Raw genomic sequence first — 24,093 nt, 5'->3', positions numbered from 1 at the left:
TTTTTTTCATGTTTCCAATGTAAAATAGTTAAACATTTTTACAAACAAATGTAAATTTAGACATTTTTGAATGATTACAGCTACACAGGTCTCCAATAGTAGCGCAGATCCAACTACCATCTCAATTATTTATTTTTATGCTCTTCTGTTACCTTTTAAGTTTTAAAACTGTCATCTTCTGGCAATGAATGAAATAACATTCACCACCGTATCAGTGGCCTAATAAACATTTTGCAACCTACACCGATGTTATTCTGTGTCATCTGTTCACAGCCTAAGCCTAACAGTTTAAGAACAATCACACCAGGATAGATGAAAAACGATCCACAAATACAAGTTTATTTCAGCTGTTGTATTTAAATGAAAACAACTAACAACAGACACAGTTTTAAAGCTACAGCACAACGAACTGAAATCAAAGTAAGTTACAACTAGCTTAAGTGTGCTGAATGTCTGCAATCATTCAGTCAGTGACGACTGCACAAATCGTGCAGACTAATGAAAACATTATAAACTAAACATTGTAAATGAACAAATGTAGTTTAGGCATAGGTTTGTGCAACACTGTAAAATATTCCATTAAACCTGCTGAGATACAAGGAGCGTGAAATTCTCAGTTCCACTTGGTTCCACGCGCATGGCTGGGAAACTCATGAATATTCATGTTTGCTCCGCCCACTGAAACCGAAAGTCTCGGAAACCGAAAATCTCGTAACACCGGTCTTTCTAGGCGCGTAATCTAATTAATATGTAATAGCGAAGTCGCACTGTGATTGGCCGGCTAACTGAGCGCTCGCTTACCTACGTCTGCTTTCAACCAATCGGCTAAACGTACGTAGCGTTGCGCAATTAATATTCAAGAGACAAACCTTCGGCGTCGCGTTTCATGGGCGGGGCTTCGCCTACCGGTGGAGTTGGCAGCCGGCGGTTTGTTTCGGTCTGAGATCGGTGCGAGAACCGATGGAGCGGGGATGAAATACCGCTGTAACACACGAGACTAACCCACTGCATCGGCCTGAGAAATACAGTAAGTATGATACGATTTGAAGGATATTCAGGAAATTCGGAGCGTTTCGTCTTCAGCCCCATAAAGGGTTAAATCCGGTTATTCAGCAAAAAACTCCCGGGAGTTACTTCAGTCTAATGTGTGTGTTATTAAAATGACATTTTCCAAGAATAGTCAATATATTATCGGCTAACTCACTAATAGCAAACCAAAGAAACGTTTAAACGCTCATAAGTTTCGTTTATAACAGTGTAAAAGTCGTGTTGATGCGAGGTATATTGGAAAAAAACTCTATGAATATATTAATAATAATACACTGAGAAGGGACATACATTAAAAGGCTCAAATCTTCCAGAATGGCTATCTGTGATGAGATTACGCTGTGTGTTTGTGAGTGAAATATGTAAATAAAGCTGCGTGTAGTGATGGGGAGTCGACTCCAAAAGAGTCGATTCCTCGACTCTGAATAGCCTGGAGTCGACTCCCGCGGTGGAATTGGACTAATTTGGGGCAGTCACGCTAAACGTGTTGTTGTTGTAGTGAAGGCATTGTGTCGGGGGGAAAAAATAATCGAGTGTGTAACAACGACTGCAATCTTGTGTTATTCCTGACGCTGTTTTGATGTAAAGTAAATGGGAGTCGAGGAGTCGATTCCTACGGTCGGAGTCGGGAATCGGAATCGAACACCCGTAGCCGCGCGTGCGCAGACCACGACACTTCCGGCTGTTAAAGTTGAAGCAGAGGTGATGATGATGATGATGATGATGATGAGCAGTAATACACAGAGATGCTCTGAGTGACAAGCAGCACGTGTTCACGCTGACTTGCAGTAAAATGTTAATCGTTATTAACTTATATATTCATATTAATATGTTCATATTAATAATATGAACAAATGCATCAGGGGTTGCAGGATTTACAGACCTAACATTACTTCAATATGAAATGATCATTAGTTAGAAAGTCTAATTAGTTGACAGAAGTATCATTCAAATGCAGTGATCTTCTGTGTTTTATGTTTTCTCCACATTTTGAATGAAATCATGAATATAGAATATAATATTAATGAAATAAAATACATATATTTGTACTAATATATTAGTATATTTGTTTGGAAAATTAAATGATCTGCTTATAATTTATTATTTTTATTATATTATATAATAGTCTATGTAATGTCAAATTAATTTATAATTTATTAATATATATATATATATATATATATATATATATAACCTTTATGTATAATATTAATTATTATTATTATATTATGTTATATTTTATATAATGTTCAATTAATGTATAATTTATTAATTCTATTAATTTATAGTTACACACACATATATATATAATATAATATTCTATATTATGTTAAATTAATTTAAAATGTATTCATTATTTTAATTATATATTTAATTGTATTTAATAATACATGTATGTATAATATAAAATTATTAATTAATATATTTTAAATTAATAAATTATATATCATTATAATTATATGAAATAAATAAATGAATTGCATTAAATAAGATATAATTAAAAAAGATATAAATTAGTTTGTTCACGAGCTACTGATCTGGTTATGAGTATAACATAAAGTATTACCAGAATATTATAGTTTTACTAGAACTGTCCCCACTGCTCTCTTCTGATTGGATCAGACAGATCTGGTTTACAATCATTTACCAAACAAATCAGCTTTTCTTCGAGAGAAACCTGACCGCAGATATACACACAAAAACAGTCGGCCCTGAGAACAAATAAACTCGTAATGTCTGGTTTCACCTTTCTGACGGTATTACAGCTTTAGAGGAGAAATGCGGTGTTAAGCAGTGTTTAATGTGGTTTATAGCCGTAACCTCTGGCACAGAGCTTCAGCAGGGTTGAGTCTGAAGGTTAGTGAGTGTGTCGTAGGTTAGGGCTCGTTATTTGCTTCGTCTCTCACTGCTGATGATCCCAGAAGATGATGAGAGACTGATAATAAACCACACCAGAGAGACTCACACTTAATGAACACCACACATGAGGGCCAGAAAGAAAGGTTTGTCATTCCTCTTTTATTCACATTTACTGTATTGAGTATAGTTGAGCTTCAGTTGCATATCTGTTCTAGAAACACTGATCCAAGCTTCTAATGTGATTTTTGTTCTTGGTAGAAACTAAATTATGTAATGAATTGGCTTATTTTTTATTTTATTTTAGTGTAGTCCAAAAGTTTTTACTACTCGAGTAGTAAAAATAGTTTTGTGTGTTTTAGTACTTTTTTGTTCTTATTGATAACTTATGATTGGCATAACCGTTTGAAAGAAACATTTAATATGAATTTTATCCGTTTTTCTTTTAAATGTACTAATTTAAATGGTTATTTTATAAATGAGGATTATCTTTATGAATTACGAATGATTTGGACTCATATTTAGTGTCTGTCTGTGTTGGGCTGAACTTGATGAACAATGTTAATTGTTGTATAATTGCTTATTTTGTTGGACTGGTTCGTTCACAGGTGATCGCTCACCTTTCACAGGTAAAGTCATGGTTGCCGTGTCAACGATTACATACATTACAAGCGTGCTGTGATTGGTTGAAGGTTTATGCGTGTCTTGTGTCTTTCAGATGTTTTTTGGTTAAATTAAAATGATCCAAGATTTTTAAAAGTTATTTAATGAAATAATAGATTAAGTAATTATTTTTATTTTATTTTAGTGTAGTCCAAAAGTTTGACACTAGCAATGAAAATACTTCTGTTTTGCATGTTTCTAACTTTTTTATATATATTATGATTGGCATAACCATTTAAGAGAAAGTTAACTAAAAATGTAAATGCATTTGATCAATTTTGTATTTATATGTACTATTTTAAAAGCTTATTTTATGAAGTTTTTGGCTCATATATTCATGTTTCTATTGTCTTTCAGACATGTTTCTATATTAAAAATGATCCAGTGTATTCTATTTTCTCCACATTTTTAATTAAATCATGAGAGAAAAAATATATACAGTAATTTGAATTTAATATTACATATGTATAATATTAAGATGGTAATAAATTATATATATATATATATATATATAATAAATGTACAATAAATTACTAAATAAGTAAATAATAATTATACTATACAGTATAGTATCTGATCTGGTTATGAGTAATAAAATGTATAAAGTATTACTGTAAGTGTTTCTATGTTAAGAATGATCAAAACTTCTAATGTGATTTAATTCTAATTTTTCAGGACACTAAATAAATTATTTAATGAAATTTAATTTAATTTAATTTAATGAATACTCATTATACTGTATGTTTTACATACAGTGGAATCCAAAGATCTGACACTCCTAATGAAAATCGTTTGTTGTATTCCTTATTTGTAAGCATGCATAAAAATGTCTGCTAAATGTAAATGTTAAAGGTCAGCTGGGTGTTCTGAAGCATGTTTTATGAGGGTTTGTTGCTGAGATTCACATGCTCTGGGCCGCAGTGGCGTGTAATTTCTTAATGAAGCGTGTAGTAATGATTGTTAAACAGACACGTTTAGCGCTGAACTCTCTCAGGCACGTGTCATCATTATGGGATGGGAGGTTTGCTGTTGTTTAAGCATCTGTTGTTTAGTTTCGTGCACATGCTGCAGCGTTTATCATGGGAAAAATGCAAAAAGGTTTGGTTGAGCACCAGATTTGCATTATTTCATGGATGTGCATGCTTTCTACAATTGTTTGAGCATTTATCAGCCTTTACTTTTTAAATGTATCCTACAGTGACCTGTTGAAAAAACAGAGTAAACAGTGTGCTGATGTACGGTTTGGTATGATCAGCATTCCCGTTCCGTAAGGATCTGATTTGGGAATCCTGCGTCTGGAAATTTGATAGTCACACAGCCGTAGCTCAGACGAATATAAACTCGGCACGAATGCAGAAGTCAGTGTTTAATAGCAAGTGACTGTTATGTGTGTTTAAATCAAAACACTGCAGGTTAGGAAGGTAAAGCTGTTCAATATCACCTTATTTCCCGGTTGATTAATCACAGTACATCAAAACTTGTTTGGTGTGACAGGTTCTCTGAAATGTTGTTTAAATTTGCATACATTTCTAGAAAATAAATATGAATATTGGATAAAGCCAGGTTCAAAATTCTTGTTTAGTTTTGTTGTCATATTAGAGTTAAAGGTTTTTACTGAGGGGATTTTGGATTTCATTTTTTATCACTCCATAAATCAGAAAATACTGTCAACAGAAAAAACAAATATTTTACTTTTTTTTTTTTTTTTTTTGCAATAATGTAATAAAATTTAATCTGAATGATATATGAACAATCCCCTCACTAAAAACCTTCAGAATATAGAGAGGAATAAAACTGTAAAGTTTGGTGTTTGTAAGTGCTGCTGAAGTGGAGAAAAAACTTTTTAAAGATATGGATTGGAATTAAAATATACAGGCGGAAATAGATAAAGTGCAATAAAATATAAACACTTAAATGTCTATTTTGGACGTTTTCATTCCTCTAGTCTGAAAGAAGATATGTTATGGAAGCAAAATGGAGCAAAATTTCAAAAACCAACTAAAAAACTGTGCATGGAAAAACAAGGATTTTGCCTTCGATTTCAATTATAGTACATATCTTTAAAAGCTGTTTTCTCAAAATGAGTTTGTTTCTGCACTTCAGCAGCTCTTACAAACACCAAAACTTACAGTTTTATTCCTCTCTATATTCTGAAGGTTTTTACTGAGGGGTTTGTTCATATATCATTCACACTGATTTATACAACATCTTATTCCTAAAAATATGGTGAAAATGTGTTCGTTTTCGGTCTGCTGACAGTATTTTATGATTTATGGAGTGATAAAAAGAGAAATCCAAAATCCCCTCTATAAAAACCTTTCACTCTAATATGACAACAAACCCAAACCAGAATTTTAAATCTGGCTTTATCCAGTGTTCAGATTTATGTTCTGGAAATGTATGCAAATTAGTGCATATTAAACATAACATTTTGGAAAATTAGTAATAGAGAACAATTCCCTTAATGTACTGTGATTAATCAGCGGGGTAAGTATGGTGATATTGGTTAGTTCACATTTTTACCCGTAACGCTCTACAATAACAGTACATGAATAATCATGTACTAACACAGCTCATATTAAATGTAGGTATTAGCAGATGATTATTCATGCACCGTTACTGTTTTTACCTTATTCACCTGTGGTGTCTTGCTTTAAATCTGAACCTGCATTTGTACTAATATCCCAACGTCCAAAAGATGTTTTATCATGGAAAGTTGAACTTTTATTCATTCATCATTTCAAGTTTCTTCTCTTCTCCATGTCAACAGAGAGCCGTGACTCCATTTGGGTTTCCGTTCATGGTGTCTCCATGTTCTCCTCCATCACTAGCTCCATCTCCGACCTGCGTTTCCACTTCCGATGGCGAGCCATCACGGTGGTAATCCTTCTGGCATTGGCCGTCCTCGCGTACCTGCACCAAACATCATCGAGCTCCACCGACAGCAAAGGTAGCAGCCAGCGCTCGTGGCGTTCCAGCCGGGACATGTCAGGTGTGATGGCTGCGGCCGAATCGGTGGACTCGCGTTATAACGACACGTACCCGCTCAGTCCTCCGGAACACACGGCTAGCGGATAAGAACTTAGTTTAGTACTCACATGCTGTGACAGCCGCTTTCTGTGCGTGTGCTTCAGATGTGTGCGCTCAGAAAACCGTTTATCAGAAGTTTAAACTCATGGTTTAAAACTCATGATTTCAGCACGATAAACATGATCATCAGAACCAAAACAGATGTTTTTAGCAGGTCCGAGCTCTAATGGCGCAGCTCTATTCTGGAAAAGGGGACGGGGAGCCGCAGCTAATTTGCATTTAAAGAAACAGGCCTGAAAAACAGCGTGTTTATGCTTCCACTCAAAATGGGCATTTTCAACATGATATAATAAATGATCTGTGGAGTATTTGGAGCTGAAACTTCACATTCAGAGGGGACACCAGAGACTTATATTACATATTGTAAAAAGGGGCATAATATGTCTCTTTTAAAGAGACTCCAGCAGTGTGTATCTTATAGTAACTATTTATTACCTTACATATTATATACTATCTTTTGCACTACCGTTAACAAAAATTTTTTTTAAATGTTTTTGAAAAAAGTCTCTTCTGCTCACCAGGGCTGCATTTATTTGCTCAAAACTACAGTAAAAATTGTGAAATATTATAATTTAAAATAGCTGTTTTCTATGTGAATATAGTATGTTAAAATTTTTTAAAGTTTTAGTTTGTGTAAACCATGATACGTTACTGTTCAAAAGTTTGGAGTATAAGATTTAAAAGAAGAATTTAAAAGAAATTAATACTTTTAATCATCATCAAGGACGCATTAAATTGATGAAAAGTGACAGTAGAGACATTTATAATGTTATAAAAGATTTCTATTTCAAATAAATGCTGTTCTTTTGAACTTTCTATTCATCTGTGAATCCTGAAAAATAAAATGTATCACAGTTTCCACAAAAATATTGTGCAGCACAACTGTTTTCAACATTGATAATAATCAGAAATGTTTGTTGAGCAGCAAATCAGCATATTAGAATGATTTCTGAAGATCATGTGACACTGAAGACTGGAGTAATGATGCTGAAAATACAGCTGCGCATCACAGAAATACATTATATTTTAACATGTATTCACATAGAAAATTGATATTTTAAATTGTAAAAATATTTCACAATTTAACTGTATTTTTATCAAATAAATGCAGCCTTGGTGAGCAGAAGAGACTTCAGTCAAAAACGTTTAAAATCTTTTGACTGGCTACATATATCATCTTATATTATTGTATACTCATGTCATTCTGTATCATTTAAAGTCACATGAAATCAGAATGGACTAAGTATGAAAATCAAGTGCATATGTTTCATCCAACTTCTTGTTTAAATAGGAAGTACATCAAGAAATAAGCTGAAATAAGAAACATCACACGTGTTGAACTATCTATGAGGAATGAATTATCTAGACGCAATGCATAAATCTCAATTTCACAAAATTGACCCTTATGACTGGTTTGTGCTCCAGGGTCACATATATTATATATTATCTGATACTGTATGTGTTTCTGGTCTGTCTCAGGTTATCTCATCCACGAGTCGGCCGTGTGGAGCGAGCGTCTCCAGCGCTGGTTCTTCCTCCCTCGCCGCGCGAGCTCCGAACGCTACGAGGAAACAGCAGACGAGCGCCGCGGCACGAACCTCATCCTGAGCTGCTCGCCGGACTTCAGTCAGATCTCAGCGTCGCGCGTCGGGCCGCTCAAACCCACCCTCGGCTTCTCCTCCTTCAAGTTCATCCCAGACACAGACGACCAGATCATACTGGCGCTCAAATCAGAGGAAGACGCGGGACAAATCGCCACATACATCACGGCCTTCACGCTGGACGGACGAATCCTGCTGCCTGACACCAAGATCGGAGACGTCAAATATGAAGGACTGGAGTTCATATAGACAAGACGGCTCAGTGATCGACTCAAAGACTTCAGTGACGTAAAACACAACAAAAGTGCAGCCGCCCGTTACCCATAATGCATTGAAACGCTGGCCAGTATATTTTCAGACGGATGTCCCCAATGTGGGACCAGACAGAAAAACAGCAACGGGAAACAGATGCAATAATAGAGGAAAACTCTAACAAACAGAACGGGGTTTCTGCGGGTCTTAAAACGTCCTAATTCACGTTTTCACAAACTAAGGTTTTAAAATAAAGTCATGGCATTAAATTCTGCATGCACTGCAACAAATGAACATGTTCCAGTACAGATAGCTAAAAGTAATGTTGAAAGTTCTATTTAGAGACATTTATATTACGGGAACATATGTGACCCTGGAGCACAAAACCAGTCATAAGGGTCAATTTTGTGAAATTGAGATGTATACATCATCTGAAGCTGAATAAATAAGCTTTCCATTGATGTATGGTTTGTTAGGATAGGACAATATTTGGCCGAGATACAACTATTTGAAAATCTGGAATCTGAGGGTGCAAAAAAATCTAAATATTGAGAAAATCATCTTTAAAGTTGTTCAAATGAAGTTCTTAGCAATGCATATCACTAATCAAAAATTAAGTTTTGATATATTTACGGTAGGAAATTTACAAAATATCTTCATGGAACATGATCTTTACTTAATATCCTAATGATTTTTGGCATAAAAGAAAAATGGATAATTTTGACCCATACAATGTATTGTTGGCTATTGCTACAAATATACCCTGGTTTTGTGCTCCAGGGACACATATTGTGTTGCTTAAATTTTTTTGGTCTTATAAAGTTTTAAATGTACCTTCATTAAACGTGCAGAAACCCTGTGTAATAAATAAATGCGTACTTTGAGAAATGCACTAATGAGAAGAATTCCAGTAATTATTTGCCTTTATTAAAAACTACAACACCTCAAAACTTATTTTATTTGTAATTTTTTTGCTGATTTTAGTGTTTTTGTTTTTTTAAGTGTATAAACTACACTGGATATGTTTATATAATATGTCTTTGATTTATGGGATTGATAAAAAAAATGAGACATGCATATTAAAATGAATGCAAATAGAGATTTATTATTCATTTGAGACATTTAGATTTTTTTATAGGTGCATTCCTGCAGAATTAATTTATGTTTGTGGTTATAAAACCGGAGAGTTCCGGTGCTTGATTCTGATTGGCTGAGCCACGTTCGAAGCTGTTGTAAATTACTCTACAAACATGGTGGAAGAATACTGTTTTTATTAATATCATTACACTTTATTTGCTCTGTTTTATTTTGTGAAACCTTACTACGTATATCACGGAGGCCTTAAAACCCCCTTAGCTGTTATAAATTCACTGTAAACCACGGCTTCTTGGGGCTTATCGTTTTATTTTATACCCCCAACTAAATTATGGATTTAATCAAAGAATGAATTAAAAAAACATAAATTAATGGTTAGATTATTGTCTGTATGTGGACCGTCAGAGTTTAGTTCCCATGATGACCAGGTTGGTCGGAAGCCCGTCGACTTTAAGCACCTGAAACACATCCAGCGTCTTTAGGAAGTCGTACATTCGTCTGTCGTTGGATCGGAACTCGCTGAAAACCCCTTTAGACCCTGTGGAAACACACTTGGATGAACAGCTTACAATCAGCTGTCGAGCATGCGGTGAGACCGGTGACTAATGTAACGCTGCTGATGTCAGCGCAGCGCTCTGATTGGTGGAGAGTGTTTTTAAACTCACCGCTGTCTCTCAGCGCTGACAGCATCTGCTCTATCAGCCGCTCTGCTGTGCTGTGATCAGGAACTCTGGAGTGGATCTGAATGGCCATGACTGATGGGAAATCCTGCAGCATCGTCTCTGGATACTGGAGGAAACACAAAGACGCTGAAGTCCAAGAAATCTCTGACGTTTTGAAACTTGAACAAGAGTTTGTTTCCGTACCTGAGCTTTAGTCATGGCCGTCTTGGCGTCGCTGAGGGCAAACGCGTAACCGCAGACTCCAGCCGCGTCGTCTAGGATCAGACTGCAGTTCTGCGACGGCGTGACGTGACCCTCCACCAGCCTGACGGAGAAACCGGTCTGATTAAGCGCTCGGCGACTAACCTAACCAAACTAACTGGTGTATTCTCACCGGTCGCCAACCAGCTCCACCTTCTGCTGCGTCTCGATCTGCATCTCCTTGAAGATCTTCAGCACCTCCGGCTGGAAAACAAACACAGAAGAGAGTCGCAAGAATCCATACGGCAAAAAAAATTTAAATTTCTCTGGCCAAAATATATTTTAAATATAAGTTGTAAACCGTGAAGCTCAACAAAATATATTTTTGAAACTGAAAATATATTTACTTTCAACCTTCATATTCCCCAAAAAATTTCAACATTTATTTCAGATGGAATAAAATACATTTCCAATCTTACAGAAGCCTTACTGTTTAATATATTAATATATATATATATATATATACACATACACACACACATATACACACACACACATACAGTGGGTACGGAAAGTATTCAGACCCCCTTAAATTTTTCACTCTTTGTTATATTGCAGCCATTTTATATATATATATATATATATATATATATATATATATATTCAATTGTTTTATATATTCATGTGTTATAGACAACATATGTGAATGTATACTTGGATTGAAATGTATGGAGGGCAAAATATAAAAATGTATTTTCAAAAAATATACTAAAAATATTTAAGTAAATATGTTTTAAAACATATTTTAGAAAATATGTGTTTTGGTTATTTTTTGCATATTTAAAAAAAATAAAAATAAAAATGTTTACCATATGAGACCAAACAGTTCAAGTTCCCATTTGGAACAATTAAGATTTTTTAATGTTGGTAAACAAAGTCTCTTCTGCTCAGCAAGGCTGCATTTATTTGATCAAAAACAGTAAAAATTGTGAAATATTATTCTAATGTAAAACAGCTGTTTTCTATGTGAATATCTGTTAAAATGTAATTTATTTCTGCGATCAAAGCTGTATTTTCAGCATCATTACTTATAATGTTACAAAAGATTTCTATTTCAAATAAATGCTGAATCCTGAAAAATAAAATGAATCACGGTTTCCACAGAAATATTGGGCCGCACAACTGTTTTCAACATTGATAATAATCAGAAATGTTTCTTGAGCAGCAAATCAGCATATTAGAATGATTTCTGAAGATCATGTGACACTGAAGACTGGAGTAATGATGCTGAAAATACAGCTGCGCATCACAGAAATAAATTACAGTTTAACAGATATTCACATAGAAAACAGCTGTTTTAGATTATAATAATATTAAACAATTTTTACAGTATTTTAGATCAAATAAATGCAGCCTTGATGAGCAGCAGAAACTTCTTTTAAAAAAATCGTATTAATTCCAAACTTTTGACTGGTGTTCGTCAATAGGAACCAAGGAGAAAGACATGCAGGTGAGTAAAGGATGATTTCTGGTGGACTGTCTCTTTAAGAGCGTGTCACCTGGTCTTTAGGAGTGCAGGGTCGTATGGTGTACACGCGTGTGGCCGGAGGACTGCGGAACAGGTCACGGATCCCGTGAGACGGCAGCATCCGCTAAACATCGACACAAACACCGTCAGGAGCTGAAGGCCCGGTCGCAGGTCAAAGGTCAGTGTCGTACAGAAGCGTACCTGGAATTCTCCGGACAGTCCTCCTCTGAAGCCCCACGGCTCGGGATCGTTGGTTAAAGCGAGAGCGGGATGAGGCGTCTGACCTCCTGCAACACAAAACACATGAGGTGTTTATAGTTATTCTTATAAAGTGGAGAGTTCCGGTGCTTGATTCTGATTGGCTGAGCCACGTTCGAAGCTGTTGTAAATTACTCTACAAATATACGCCTTTGTTTACGTTTGTGTGTTGCTCGGCAACCACTTTGTAGCAACCACAACTGTTTCTGAGGAGCTACATTGTTTGGTGGAAGAATACTGTTTTTATTAATATCATTACACTTTATTTGCTCTGTTTTATTTTGTGTAACCTTACTACGTATATGGAATAACCGTTTTATAATAGCAATAAGCCTCGTAAACCCCCTTAGCTGTTATAAATTCGCTGTAAACCACAGCTTCACGAGGATTATCGCTTCATGATCATTCAGGACGAGCGGCTCAGGCTCTCACCCAGAGTCTTGACGTAGGCTTTGGCCATGGTGACGCCGCTCTTGATGTCACAGATGTAGTTGTAGAGGTCGTACAGGATGATCCGGTTGGGAACGTTGGATAGTCTGTTGAACATCTGCACTACAGCGGCGCACATGTCGTCAAACTTCCCTGCTCTCTGCCGCCATTCCTCCTTACCCTGCGGCGATCGAAACACAGTCACATTTACATCAATGCATTTGGCAGACGCTTTTATCCAAAACAACTTACAGTGCATTCAATGTAAACGTATGATTCATTAGCTTTCAGTATAATACTCTAGTTGACTAAATACATGACATTGTGTATTACCAACATTGTTGACGAATTGTTCCTCAATTTTAAGTTGATTGGATAAAAATGTCTGCTAAATGCATAAAAAATAAAACAATAATTATAATATGTTATATGAATAAATTGTATAAAATAATAAAATAAAAATGTGAAAACAAGACAGATAATAAAACAAGTTTTTATATATATATAAACAATACAATAAATCAGTGAATAACGTTATTTTGTGTGAATATATCCCTAAAAAATATTTTTTAAAAACAGGACAGATATTGCACATATATATATATATTAGTGCTGTCAAACGATTAATCGCATCCAAAATAAAAGTTTTTGTTTACATAATATATATATGTGTGTGTGCTGTGTATATTTATTATGTATATATAAATACACACACATTCATGTGTATATATTTAAGAAAAATATGTTACGTTTGTATACGAAATATATTTATAATGTAAATATATGTAATTTTTTTCTAAGTATATAGGTGTATGCATGTGTATTTATATATATTTGTATATATATATATATATATAAATAACTACACAAGATAACTTTTTTTAATATGTACAAAATAATCTATATATAGATAAAATAATATAGTTATGCAAAGGAATGTGAATAAGAAAGGGGCAGGATATGTTAAACAAAATCATAAGTGTATATATATATATATATATATATTTTTTTTTAGTAGTATTTTATTTTATTTTTTTGCACATTGGGGAGAATTTTGTGGTATCGAACCCATGACCTGCAAGGCTTCTGATGTTTCTAATGTTTGACTGCTAAGCTTAAAAAGCAGAATTAATTTCAGAACGACCAGTTTTAAGTGGCACACGCACAGGACGTTTTAAAGCAACTTTGTGTCGAGTGAAATGCATTAGTTCTGCAGGATGACAAATCAGTGTCAAGTTTGATGACGAAGGACCAATCAGAATGAAGCTGGGGGCGGGACCAGCACTGTCTGCACTCAGTGTTTGTGTGGAGGCTCTTCTGATGCTGACCCGCTCTGAATCCTCTCTGCGCAGACAGTGCAGCTCCTGCAGCATGAGGACGGCCGTGGCTCCGTGTTCGTACGGCAGATAGAAGAGCTCAGACAGCAGCGTCAGGTCGTCCAGCGTCAGCGGCTCGGCTGTGTACAGCGGGTTGTCTTTGGGTCCTGGAGCGTAACCGTCCGTCTGCATCGGCTCCTCGTCTCGTTTAGAGCGGCCCCCGCCAGCGCCTGCGCACAGGGGCATATTACTGAGAAAGCTTCTAGGATAATTAGGATTGTTTTGGATTCTAACATTACTATGAATGCAATTAAGCACAAAAATCTGGCAGGTGTTTTTTGATTCTCATTATTCTCCACAGGGTCGTATCTATCATCTAAAACCATAAAAACATTCATTTTCAACTCATATTTCTCATTTAAGTTTCATTTGAAGTACTAAAATAACTCAAACTAAATAAAATAATTAAATATTTTGACATAAAAAAAAAACATAAAAATAAAAACAGCAAAATAACTGAAATTTTAACTAAAATAGTATAATATAAAAATAAGTTATGCATATATAATAAAGCAATAAGCCCTGTGAAGCCGTGGTTTACAGTGAATTTATAACAGCTAAGTGGGTTTTAGGCACTACAAAGTGGTTGCCGAGCAACAGACAAACGTAAACAAAGGTGTGTGTTACTTTGTAGAGTCATTTACAACAGCTTTGAACGCGGCTCAGCCAATCAGAATCAAGCACATAATTATTATGAAAATTAAGCACAAAAACCTGCCGTGTGTTTTTTTAATTCTCATTATTCTCATCAGGGTTATTGTTGTTAATTACAACTAAAACCATAAAAACATTTCATTACTTGAAATAAAATAAACAGTAACTTTAACTTACTATATTTCTCATTTACATCTCATTCGAAGTACTAAAATAATTAAAACTAAATAAAATAATAATAATAATAACACAAATAAAATAATAATTAAAACGCAATAAAATTACGAAAACTAACTGAAATATTAATGAAAATATAAAATAATTCAAAACACTAATAAAAACTATATCAATGATACTAAAATTCTGTTCAAATTACATTCATACAATGTTTTTTTTAATTCAGAATTGTTTTTAAATAAGAAATTCAGAAATACTTCAATAATTAGTTTGCATTATAGTAATGAGAATTTGTGGGTAAATGTGCTTCATTTGCATGAAAATAAATAGGCTTGGTCTCAGAAAAACATGCTTTTCTTATATATTCTGGGTGAAATATGAGCGTTGTATATGGCCTTGTGAGATTCATTAAACATTAAATACAGTGTGTCCTCATTGGTTTTGTGTTTAATTAAAAGCTTGTCATTTTAGTATCACTGAAATACTGTTATAGTTTTTGTTCATATTTTTATTCATGTTTCATGTTTTCATTTTAGTAATTTTTTTAGTAGGTTTAAAAAAAATATCTATATAGTTTTCATTTTTAGTTTATTTATTTTAGTATTTCAGTAAATGGAGATTGTTGTCTTGGCAACCACCTGAAACAAAACAGTTTTATTTAATATTTGACTTCATATCAGTTCATGTTTATTTTATATCAAGTAATGAAATGTTTTTATGGCATCTTTATTAATTTATTTACCGTCAGGTTGATCAGCTCTGCCAAACTCAACCAGCCAATCAGAGAGCGCCAGCCGCAAAGCCTCATGGGGGTTGTAGTCCGAGCCCTGATCGTCTCCATCTGTGGAGCGACGACATCATGTCACAGACATTATTAATAAACGATGCAAACGCTGCCGTTACGTTTGAACAGAAGCGGTCTTTACCCATAGAGACGTCTTTCTGTCCGTAGCTGCACCACGAGGCCAGCGTGTGAATGGCCACGAAATTAAGCTCAAATTCACAGTTGGGGTTGGTGAGGACGCCTCTGAGTTTGGGGATGAGCTCGGTGGGCCGGTTCTTGAAGGGTCCCAGGAACAGTCTCTGCGGGTCGTAGTCGTTAGCGTGGATGTTGTCCCAGATGACCGGTGGCCGCCGCAGAACGGCTGACACCTCCTCTATAGACGCCACACTGATGTCCTGGGACACCACCTTCGGCCCTGACGGGACAGAAGCACAGTATGCATGTCAAAAAAGTGCCTTTATGCCACTTTCACTGTGATGCATTCATGCATTTAGTTCAGTGCACTAGTGATGGGTTCGATTCGCAGGGAATGCATGACTCTGAATGCAATGCAAGTCACTTTGGATAAAAGCGTCTGCCAAATGCATGAATCTATAAATGCATAAATGTCACAGAAAAACTCATGATGTTACCTGTCCAGAGAATGTCGATCCCAGCGTTGAGTTTCTCACCGACTGTGTTCAGATACGCAGACAGCGGCACGCTAGGAGTGCAGAACGCAGCGCAGTAATCTGCAGAAACCAGAGAATGCACGGAGACGAAGGACCAATCAGAATGAAGCTGGGGGCGGGACCAGCACTGTCTGCACTCAGTGTTTGTGTGGAGGCTCTTCTGATGCTGACCCGCTCTGAATCCTCTCTGCGCAGACAGTGCAGCTCCTGCAGCATGAGGACGGCCGTGGCTCCGTGTTCGTACGGCAGATAGAAGAGCTCAGACAGCAGCGTCAGGTCGTCCAGCGTCAGCGGCTCGGCTGTGTACAGCGGGTTGTCTTTGGCGTAACCGTCGTAACCGTCCGTCTGCATCGGCTCCTCGTCTCGTTTAGAGCGGCCCCCGCCAGCGCCTGGCATATTACTCTTCTAGGATAATTAGGATTGTTTTGGATTCTAACATTACTATGAATGCAATTAAGCACAAAAATCTGGCAGGTGTTTTTTGATTCTCATTATTCTCCACAGGGTCGTATCTATCATCTAAAACCATAAAAACATTCATTTTCAACTCATATTTCTCATTTAAGTTTCATTTGAAGTACTAAAATAACTCAAACTAAATAAAATAATTAAATATTTTGACATTAAAAAAAAACATAAAAATAAAAACAGCAAAATAACTGAAATTTTAACTAAAATAGTATAATATAAAAATAAGTTATGCATATATAATAAAGCAATAAGCCCTGTGAAGCCGTGGTTTACAGTGAATTTATAACAGCTAAGTGGGTTTTAGGCACTACAAAGTGGTTGCCGAGCAACAGACAAACGTAAACAAAGGTGTGTGTTACTTTGTAGAGTCATTTACAACAGCTTTGAACGCGGCTCAGCCAATCAGAATCAAGCACATAATTATTATGAAAATTAAGCACAAAAACCTGCCGTGTGTTTTTTTAATTCTCATTATTCTCATCAGGGTTATTGTTGTTAATTACAACTAAAACCATAAAAACATTTCATTACTTGAAATAAAATAAACAGTAACTTTAACTTACTATATTTCTCATTTACATTTCATTCGAAGTACTAAAATAATTAAAACTAAATAAAATAATAATAATAATAACACAAATAAAATAATAATTAAAACGCAATAAAATTACGAAAACTAACTGAAATATTAATGAAAATATAAAATAATTCAAAACACTAATAAAAACTATATCAATGATACTAAAATTCTGTTCAAATTACATTCATACAATGTTTTTTTTAATTCAGAATTGTTTTTAAATAAGAAATTCAGAAATACTTCAATAATTAGTTTGCATTATAGTAATGAGAATTTGTGGGTAAATGTGCTTCATTTGCATGAAAATAAATAGGCTTGGTCTCAGAAAAACATGCTTTTCTTATATATTCTGGGTGAAATATGAGCGTTGTATATGGCCTTGTGAGATTCATTAAACATTAAATACAGTGTGTCCTCATTGGTTTTGTGTTTAATTAAAAGCTTGTCATTTTAGTATCACTGAAATACTGTTATAGTTTTTGTTCATATTTTTATTCATGTTTCATGTTTTCATTTTAGTAATTTTTTTAGTAGGTTTAAAAAAAATATCTATATAGTTTTCATTTTTAGTTTATTTATTTTAGTATTTCAGTAAATGGAGATTGTTGTCTTGGCAACCACCTGAAACAAAACAGTTTTATTTAATATTTGACTTCATATCAGTTCATGTTTATTTTATATCAAGTAATGAAATGTTTTTATGGCATCTTTATTAATTTATTTACCGTCAGGTTGATCAGCTCTGCCAAACTCAACCAGCCAATCAGAGAGCGCCAGCCGCAAAGCCTCATGGGGGTTGTAGTCCGAGCCCTGATCGTCTCCATCTGTGGAGCGACGACATCATGTCACAGACATTATTAATAAACGATGCAAACGCTGCCGTTACGTTTGAACAGAAGCGGTCTTTACCCATAGAGACGTCTTTCTGTCCGTAGCTGCACCACGAGGCCAGCGTGTGAATGGCCACGAAATTAAGCTCAAATTCACAGTTGGGGTTGGTGAGGACGCCTCTGAGTTTGGGGATGAGCTCGGTGGGCCGGTTCTTGAAGGGTCCCAGGAACAGTCTCTGCGGGTCGTAGTCGTTAGCGTGGATGTTGTCCCAGATGACCGGTGGCCGCCGCAGAACGGCTGACACCTCCTCTATAGACGCCACACTGATGTCCTGGGACACCACCTTCGGCCCTGACGGGACAGAAGCACAGTATGCATGTCAAAAAAGTGCCTTTATGCCACTTTCACTGTGATGCATTCATGCATTTAGTTCAGTGCACTAGTGATGGGTTCGATTCGCAGGGAATGCATGACTCTGAATGCAATGCAAGTCACTTTGGATAAAAGCGTCTGCCAAATGCATGAATCTATAAATGCATAAATGTCACAGAAAAACTCATGATGTTACCTGTCCAGAGAATGTCGATCCCAGCGTTGAGTTTCTCACCGACTGTGTTCAGATACGCAGACAGCGGCACGCTAGGAGTGCAGAACGCAGCGCAGTAATCTGCAGAAACCAGAGAATGCACGGAAATAATGAAGTGAGAGTTTATCGCTGTTCGGTTGAGTTTTCCTTCTTTATTTTGCTGTGCATTGAAGAAACGGTCAAAACTGAGAATGATGGTCAAGCTGGAGGAAAATATGGAAAATAATATTTTGCATATTATCAGATTAATTTTAGATAAAAAATTACAAATACTAGATGAAAAATAACTAAATATTTGCATTATAGTAATCCGAATTTGTGAGTAAATCGGCTTAATTTGCAAATGAAATTAAATCCTTGAAGGTCCTAAAAATAGGCTTAGAAACAAAAGATGTTAACATAACATAATAATAATGAAATGAGAGTTTATTAAGTGTTTGGCAGCGTTTTGGTTCTTTATTTTGTAGTGCACTGAAGTAATGATTAAAATATGTGGCCCTGGAGCACAAAAGCAGTCATAAGTTTATGATGCTTTTTTTTTTTTTTGCATCATTGCTCTTTTGTTGATTTTGATTGCTTCCATTGTCCTCATTTGTAAGTCGCTTTGGATAAAAGTGTCTGCTAAATGACTAAATGTAATAAGCAGCACAGGTATATTTGTAGCAATAGCTAAAAATACATTGTATGGGTCAAAATTATAAATTTTTCTTTTATGCCAAAAATCATTAGGATATTAAGTAAAGATCATGTTCCATGAAGATATTTTGTAAATTTCCTACAGTAAATATATCAAAACTTAATTTTTGATTAGTAATATGCATTGCTAAGAACTTCATTTGAACAACTTTAAAGATGATTTTCTCAATATTTCGATTTTTTTGCACCCTCAGATTCCAGATTTTCTAATAGTTGTATCTCAGCCAAATATTGTCCTATCCTAACAAACCATACATCAATGGAAAGATTATTTATTCAGCTTTCAGATGATGTATACATCTCAATTTCAAAAAAATTGACCCTTATGACTGGTTTTGTGCTCCAGGGTCACATATAGTCAATTCAGGTTATTTTGTCAAGGAAGGAATTTATTTCAAGTATCACTGAAATACTATATTATAGTTACTATATTAATTATATTATAGTTTTTGTTATTTTGTAATATTTTGCATACTATCAAATAAAATTTTTAAAATAAAAATATGTAATCAATCAAATATAATAATAAGAATTTGTGGGTAAAAGCACAAATTCATAGAAAAATTGCATAGAAAAATGTATAACAGCTAAGGGGCGTTGTTAGGCACGACGCAAAGCGGAGTTTATAACAGAACCCCCTTAGCTGTTATAAGTTCACTGTAAACCATGGCTTCACGGGGCTTATATTTCTTTTATATTGCTTTTATAAAACGGTTATTCCATATACGTAGTAAGGTTTCACAAAATAAAACAGAGCAAATAAAGTGTAATGATATTAATAAAAACAGTATTCTTCCACCAAACAATGTAGCTCCTCAGAAACAGTTGTGGTTGCTACAAAGTGGTTGCCGAGCAACACACAAACGTAAACAAAGGTGTATGTTACTTTGTAGAGCGAGTTTCCATCAGCTTCGAACGCAGCTCAGCCAATCAGAATCAAGCACCGGAACTATCTGTTTTATAAATAAAAGTTTATTAAGTGTTTAGTAGAGTTAGTTTGTTGTGCACTGAAGAAACGATCAAAACTGAGATTGATGGTCAAGTTGGAGGAAAATATGGGGAATTCTGGTTATTTTGTGGTTGTTTTAGCATCACTGATGTACTGTTTTGAATGAGACGCCTGTGTTTACCGGTGGGGCAGAAGAGGAAGGTGTGTGGCTCCTCCAGATGCAGAAACAGCTCGTTAGTGACGGACACCTGAGCTTCAGCGAACGAGCTGAACGCCTCTTTATCAGCCGGACACATTTCTGTCTCGATGTCGTCAAACAGCAGCGCGAACGACCGGCAGCCGAACCCACACACCTGCACAGAATTCAGAAAGAAATCACTTCTAGTAAAAGATTCAATAAAATAGCTGATGACTGCTTTCCAGCGGTCTGCACCTGGCTGAGCTTCCTCTTGAGCGCCGTCAGCTCTTTAGGGTTTGAGAAGGTGATGTCCAGCCCTGGAGAGATGGCATAGATGAACTCCACGCTACGCTCCCTAGCGGCGGAGATCAGCGTCATCAGCTGCTCTGGAAGACACAACCAAGCGCCTCATCTTCAGAAAATACAGTCCTGCTCTGCTTAAGATGATCAAGATGTTTGTGGAGTAGGGTTTATGTTGTTGTTTTTTGCTGGTCCAAGCTTTTATTCACATATGAGCACTTACACACTTACAAAGAGCGCATCAAATATGGCAAACCCAGAAGCTCAGAATTAAATAGTAATTATTATTATTTAATTATTAAATAATAAATGTATTATTAATTTATTATTTAACCATTATCATTCAAAACCTTTTAATAATAAAATGTATATGCGTATATATATATATATATAAATAAATGTATTATTATTATTATTATTAATGAATGAATGAATTATTATTATTAATAATAATTTATTATTTCACTATTATTATTTAAAAGCTTTTAAATCTTTGTAATCAGGGACAGAGAGCAAGCATAAGTGTCTAACATAATTCAGTATTTTTGGCTAAGCAGAAACATGAATATTTCTATTCTGGTTAATCAACAGTACTTTGGTTAACGGTTTTGTCTTACATGTAATTGTTTAAAAAATCTACTTTGCACTCTATTAAGCAGAGATGCACAAAGTTTTTAACACAAAGGGCTAAAGGGCCACTTGATTGAGGGCTGTGGGCAAAAAGTTAAGTTTGCATTATATCTAATTATATTATGTTTAAATGCTTTTCTTTCTTTTTTTTATTAAATCATTAAACAAAAAAAAATTTTTTTTTTTTTTTTTTCATTTTAATGCAAAAATGTTACAACAAAAAAAATAAAATAATAAATTACATGTTTTAACACCTCACAATGCAATGTGTAATTCAAAATACGGGAAAAATACTTGTAAAAAATCTATGCCAAAAATTCCTCATCTGTGTTAGATTTCATTTTTTTTTCATCATTAAACAAAAAAAATTTTTTTTTTTTTTTTTTTTTTTTTTTTTTGCATTTCAATGCAAAAATGTTACAACAAAAATATACATTATTTTTGAAGATTTGCTTCAATAGCATGTTTTTCCCCTCTTCTCCCTGCATGTTAGGCCAAATCAAAGTTCAGCGGGCTCTGGTTTAAAGTACTGTGAGACTATCGTATTCAGTATTCAGTATTCAGTGCTGTGCATCAAATATCAAATCGTGGCATGAGTGTATTGTTACACCTCTAATAGAAATATGTTTAAACTGAATGCAATGTAGGGCGTTCTGGATAAAAGCGCCTGCTCGTCGCGGTCACCTGCTTCCTCCAGTGAATACAGATCCCTCCAGTACATCCGGTGTTTGTAATCATCTTTTGGTGCGTATAGATACGCATTCAAGCCCCATCTCTGCTCCCTATGAAGATAACACCACGCACACACAGAGAAGAAGTGAGATAAATGAGCTGATAAGAGCTGATGGCATGTGATAAGAGCGGTTCATTCACCTCGTGAAGAGCTCTTTCCTCTGGCTCATAGTCCACGGCCTCCCATAAAACCCTGCAGCACACAAAGCTCACGTCATACAGCCGTGCTTCAATACAACCTTCAGGAATTAGGCTTACATCGAGAATACATGCAGCTCTGTCACAACAGTTACAGTAATGCATAATATGTAAAACTGTATAAATTGTGTATCTTGTTTATTATATAATATGTCCTGCATTTATTGTACATTCAGGGCATTATTATTAGAATGATAATATCACTAGAATCTCATTAAAAATTGTGACTGCAATTTATAATATGATTAAAAAATTATATGTGATGCGCATGTTTTTAGGGATTCACAATTTGGCCAATTTTTTTGCCATATTATGAATATGGCCAAAATAATAATAATAATAATAATATTTATTACTATTATTACTCCTACTGCTACCAAATAAAAACTAAAATGGCTAAATAAAAACAAAAAATTACTATCATAATATTTTACTGCAAAATAAAATTATTATTATTATTATTACTACTACTAAAACTGCAACTAAATAAAAAAATATATTACTATAGTAATATTTTACTGCAAAATAAACATTATTAACTACTAAATAAAATAAATATAACAAAAAATAAAACAAAATGAGTAATTTGTAATCACATTACAAACGCATTAACCTTACCATTAATCATTTATGTTATCATTACGTATATTTATGTTATGTTACACTTTTATTATTATTATTTCATAGGTTTTTAGTGACTCACCCTCGACTACTCCACTGAGGAACATCTTGCATTTCTTGGACATGATTCCTGGCGCACGCAGAGCTCTTGAATGGGTCTGAATCGCTCGACGAGGTCTGTGGATCTGATGACACGGAATCAGCTGTTTTGGATTTATGTTTATGTTTATAATCTCTCTACTTCCTGATTGTATGCGAGGTCACGCCGTCAAATAAACCCCGCCCATCCGCGCGTAGCTCCGCCCTCCGTCTTCCGCAACTCTACAGCTGTTTGAGGTAACGTTACTCCACACAAATTAACTATGAAATTATTAATAAAAGGCACGAGAGACTACACTACATTTGAAATGATATTATAATTGCATGAATTAATGTCAAATGTGCCTTTGAAACGTTTAAAATAACGTTTTGAGTGGATGTTCGTTTTAGTCACGAACTTATACAATGAAAAACTGATAAATTATTAATAAAAAAATGATATTATAATTGCATGAATTAATGTCAAATGTGCCTTTGAAACGTTTAAAATAACGTTTTGAAACGTTTTGAGTGGATGTTCGTTTTAGTCACGAACTTATACAATGAAAAACTGATAAATTATTAATAAAATGTATACACCCAGGTGTTTATTCTTCGCCTTTCCGTAGAATCTTACAAACTAAACGTGTTTTCTTGGGAATGTTGTTTTAATTGGTAATTAATTCACAGGTTTTCCCGTTCCGTAATAACGTCGTCCTCCCTCACGTGACGTCGTTTTCGCGGGAAAACAACAGTAATGTCAGTAAGTACTATCTGTGGATATTTGATGAATTCTCTGATGTTTTATCTATTATTTGCTGCAGGATCTTTTCTCTTCACTTCACTTTTCTTTATAATTTTTAAAGACTTTTTGATTATTAGTGGAACCAGAGTAAAA

At 34.9% G+C, this 24,093-nt stretch overlaps 1 protein-coding gene and 1 pseudogene across 1 annotated transcript; one reads left to right on the top strand and one right to left on the bottom strand.

Annotated features, from left to right (window-relative positions):
* Positions 1-2,826: 2,826 nt before the first annotated feature.
* LOC107726852 (soluble calcium-activated nucleotidase 1 pseudogene) lies at positions 2,827-8,934 on the top strand (annotated as a pseudogene).
* Positions 8,935-9,871: 937 nt separating this feature from the next.
* Positions 9,872-23,374, bottom strand: ogal (O-GlcNAcase like). Its single transcript, XM_016536460.1, has 16 exons — positions 23,200-23,374; positions 22,440-22,491; positions 22,251-22,348; positions 20,892-21,022; positions 20,640-20,811; positions 18,796-18,894; positions 18,306-18,578; positions 18,122-18,220; positions 14,012-14,229; positions 12,687-12,864; positions 12,198-12,283; positions 12,028-12,120; positions 10,662-10,732; positions 10,472-10,592; positions 10,271-10,394; positions 9,872-10,143 (listed from the first exon to the last, which is right to left on the bottom strand). The coding sequence occupies exons 1-16, from the start codon at positions 23,240-23,242 to the stop codon at positions 10,007-10,009; spliced, it is 1,995 nt and encodes a 664-aa protein (XP_016391946.1). The 5' UTR covers positions 23,243-23,374; the 3' UTR covers positions 9,872-10,006.
* Between the last annotated feature and the right edge of the window lie 719 nt (positions 23,375-24,093).

Source organism: Sinocyclocheilus rhinocerous, unplaced genomic scaffold (assembly GCF_001515625.1).
Source record: "Sinocyclocheilus rhinocerous isolate Xijiao unplaced genomic scaffold, SAMN03320098_v1.1 scaffold2027, whole genome shotgun sequence".
In the NCBI taxonomy this organism is placed as follows: domain Eukaryota; kingdom Metazoa; phylum Chordata; class Actinopteri; order Cypriniformes; family Cyprinidae; genus Sinocyclocheilus; species Sinocyclocheilus rhinocerous.
This window is presented reverse-complemented; position numbering and strand designations above follow the sequence as displayed.

Coding starts and splice junctions, on each gene's coding strand:
- ogal (XM_016536460.1), bottom strand. CDS start 23,242: ATGTCCAAGAAATGCAAGATGTTCCTCAGTGGAGTAGTCGAGG. Junction 18,221..18,305: donor ACAGAAAGACGTCTCTATGG/GTAAAGACCGCT, acceptor GTCGCTCCACAG/ATGGAGACGATCAGGGCTCG. Junction 14,230..18,121: donor CAGAGCTGATCAACCTGACG/GTAAATAAATTA, acceptor CCCTGTGCGCAG/GCGCTGGCGGGGGCCGCTCT.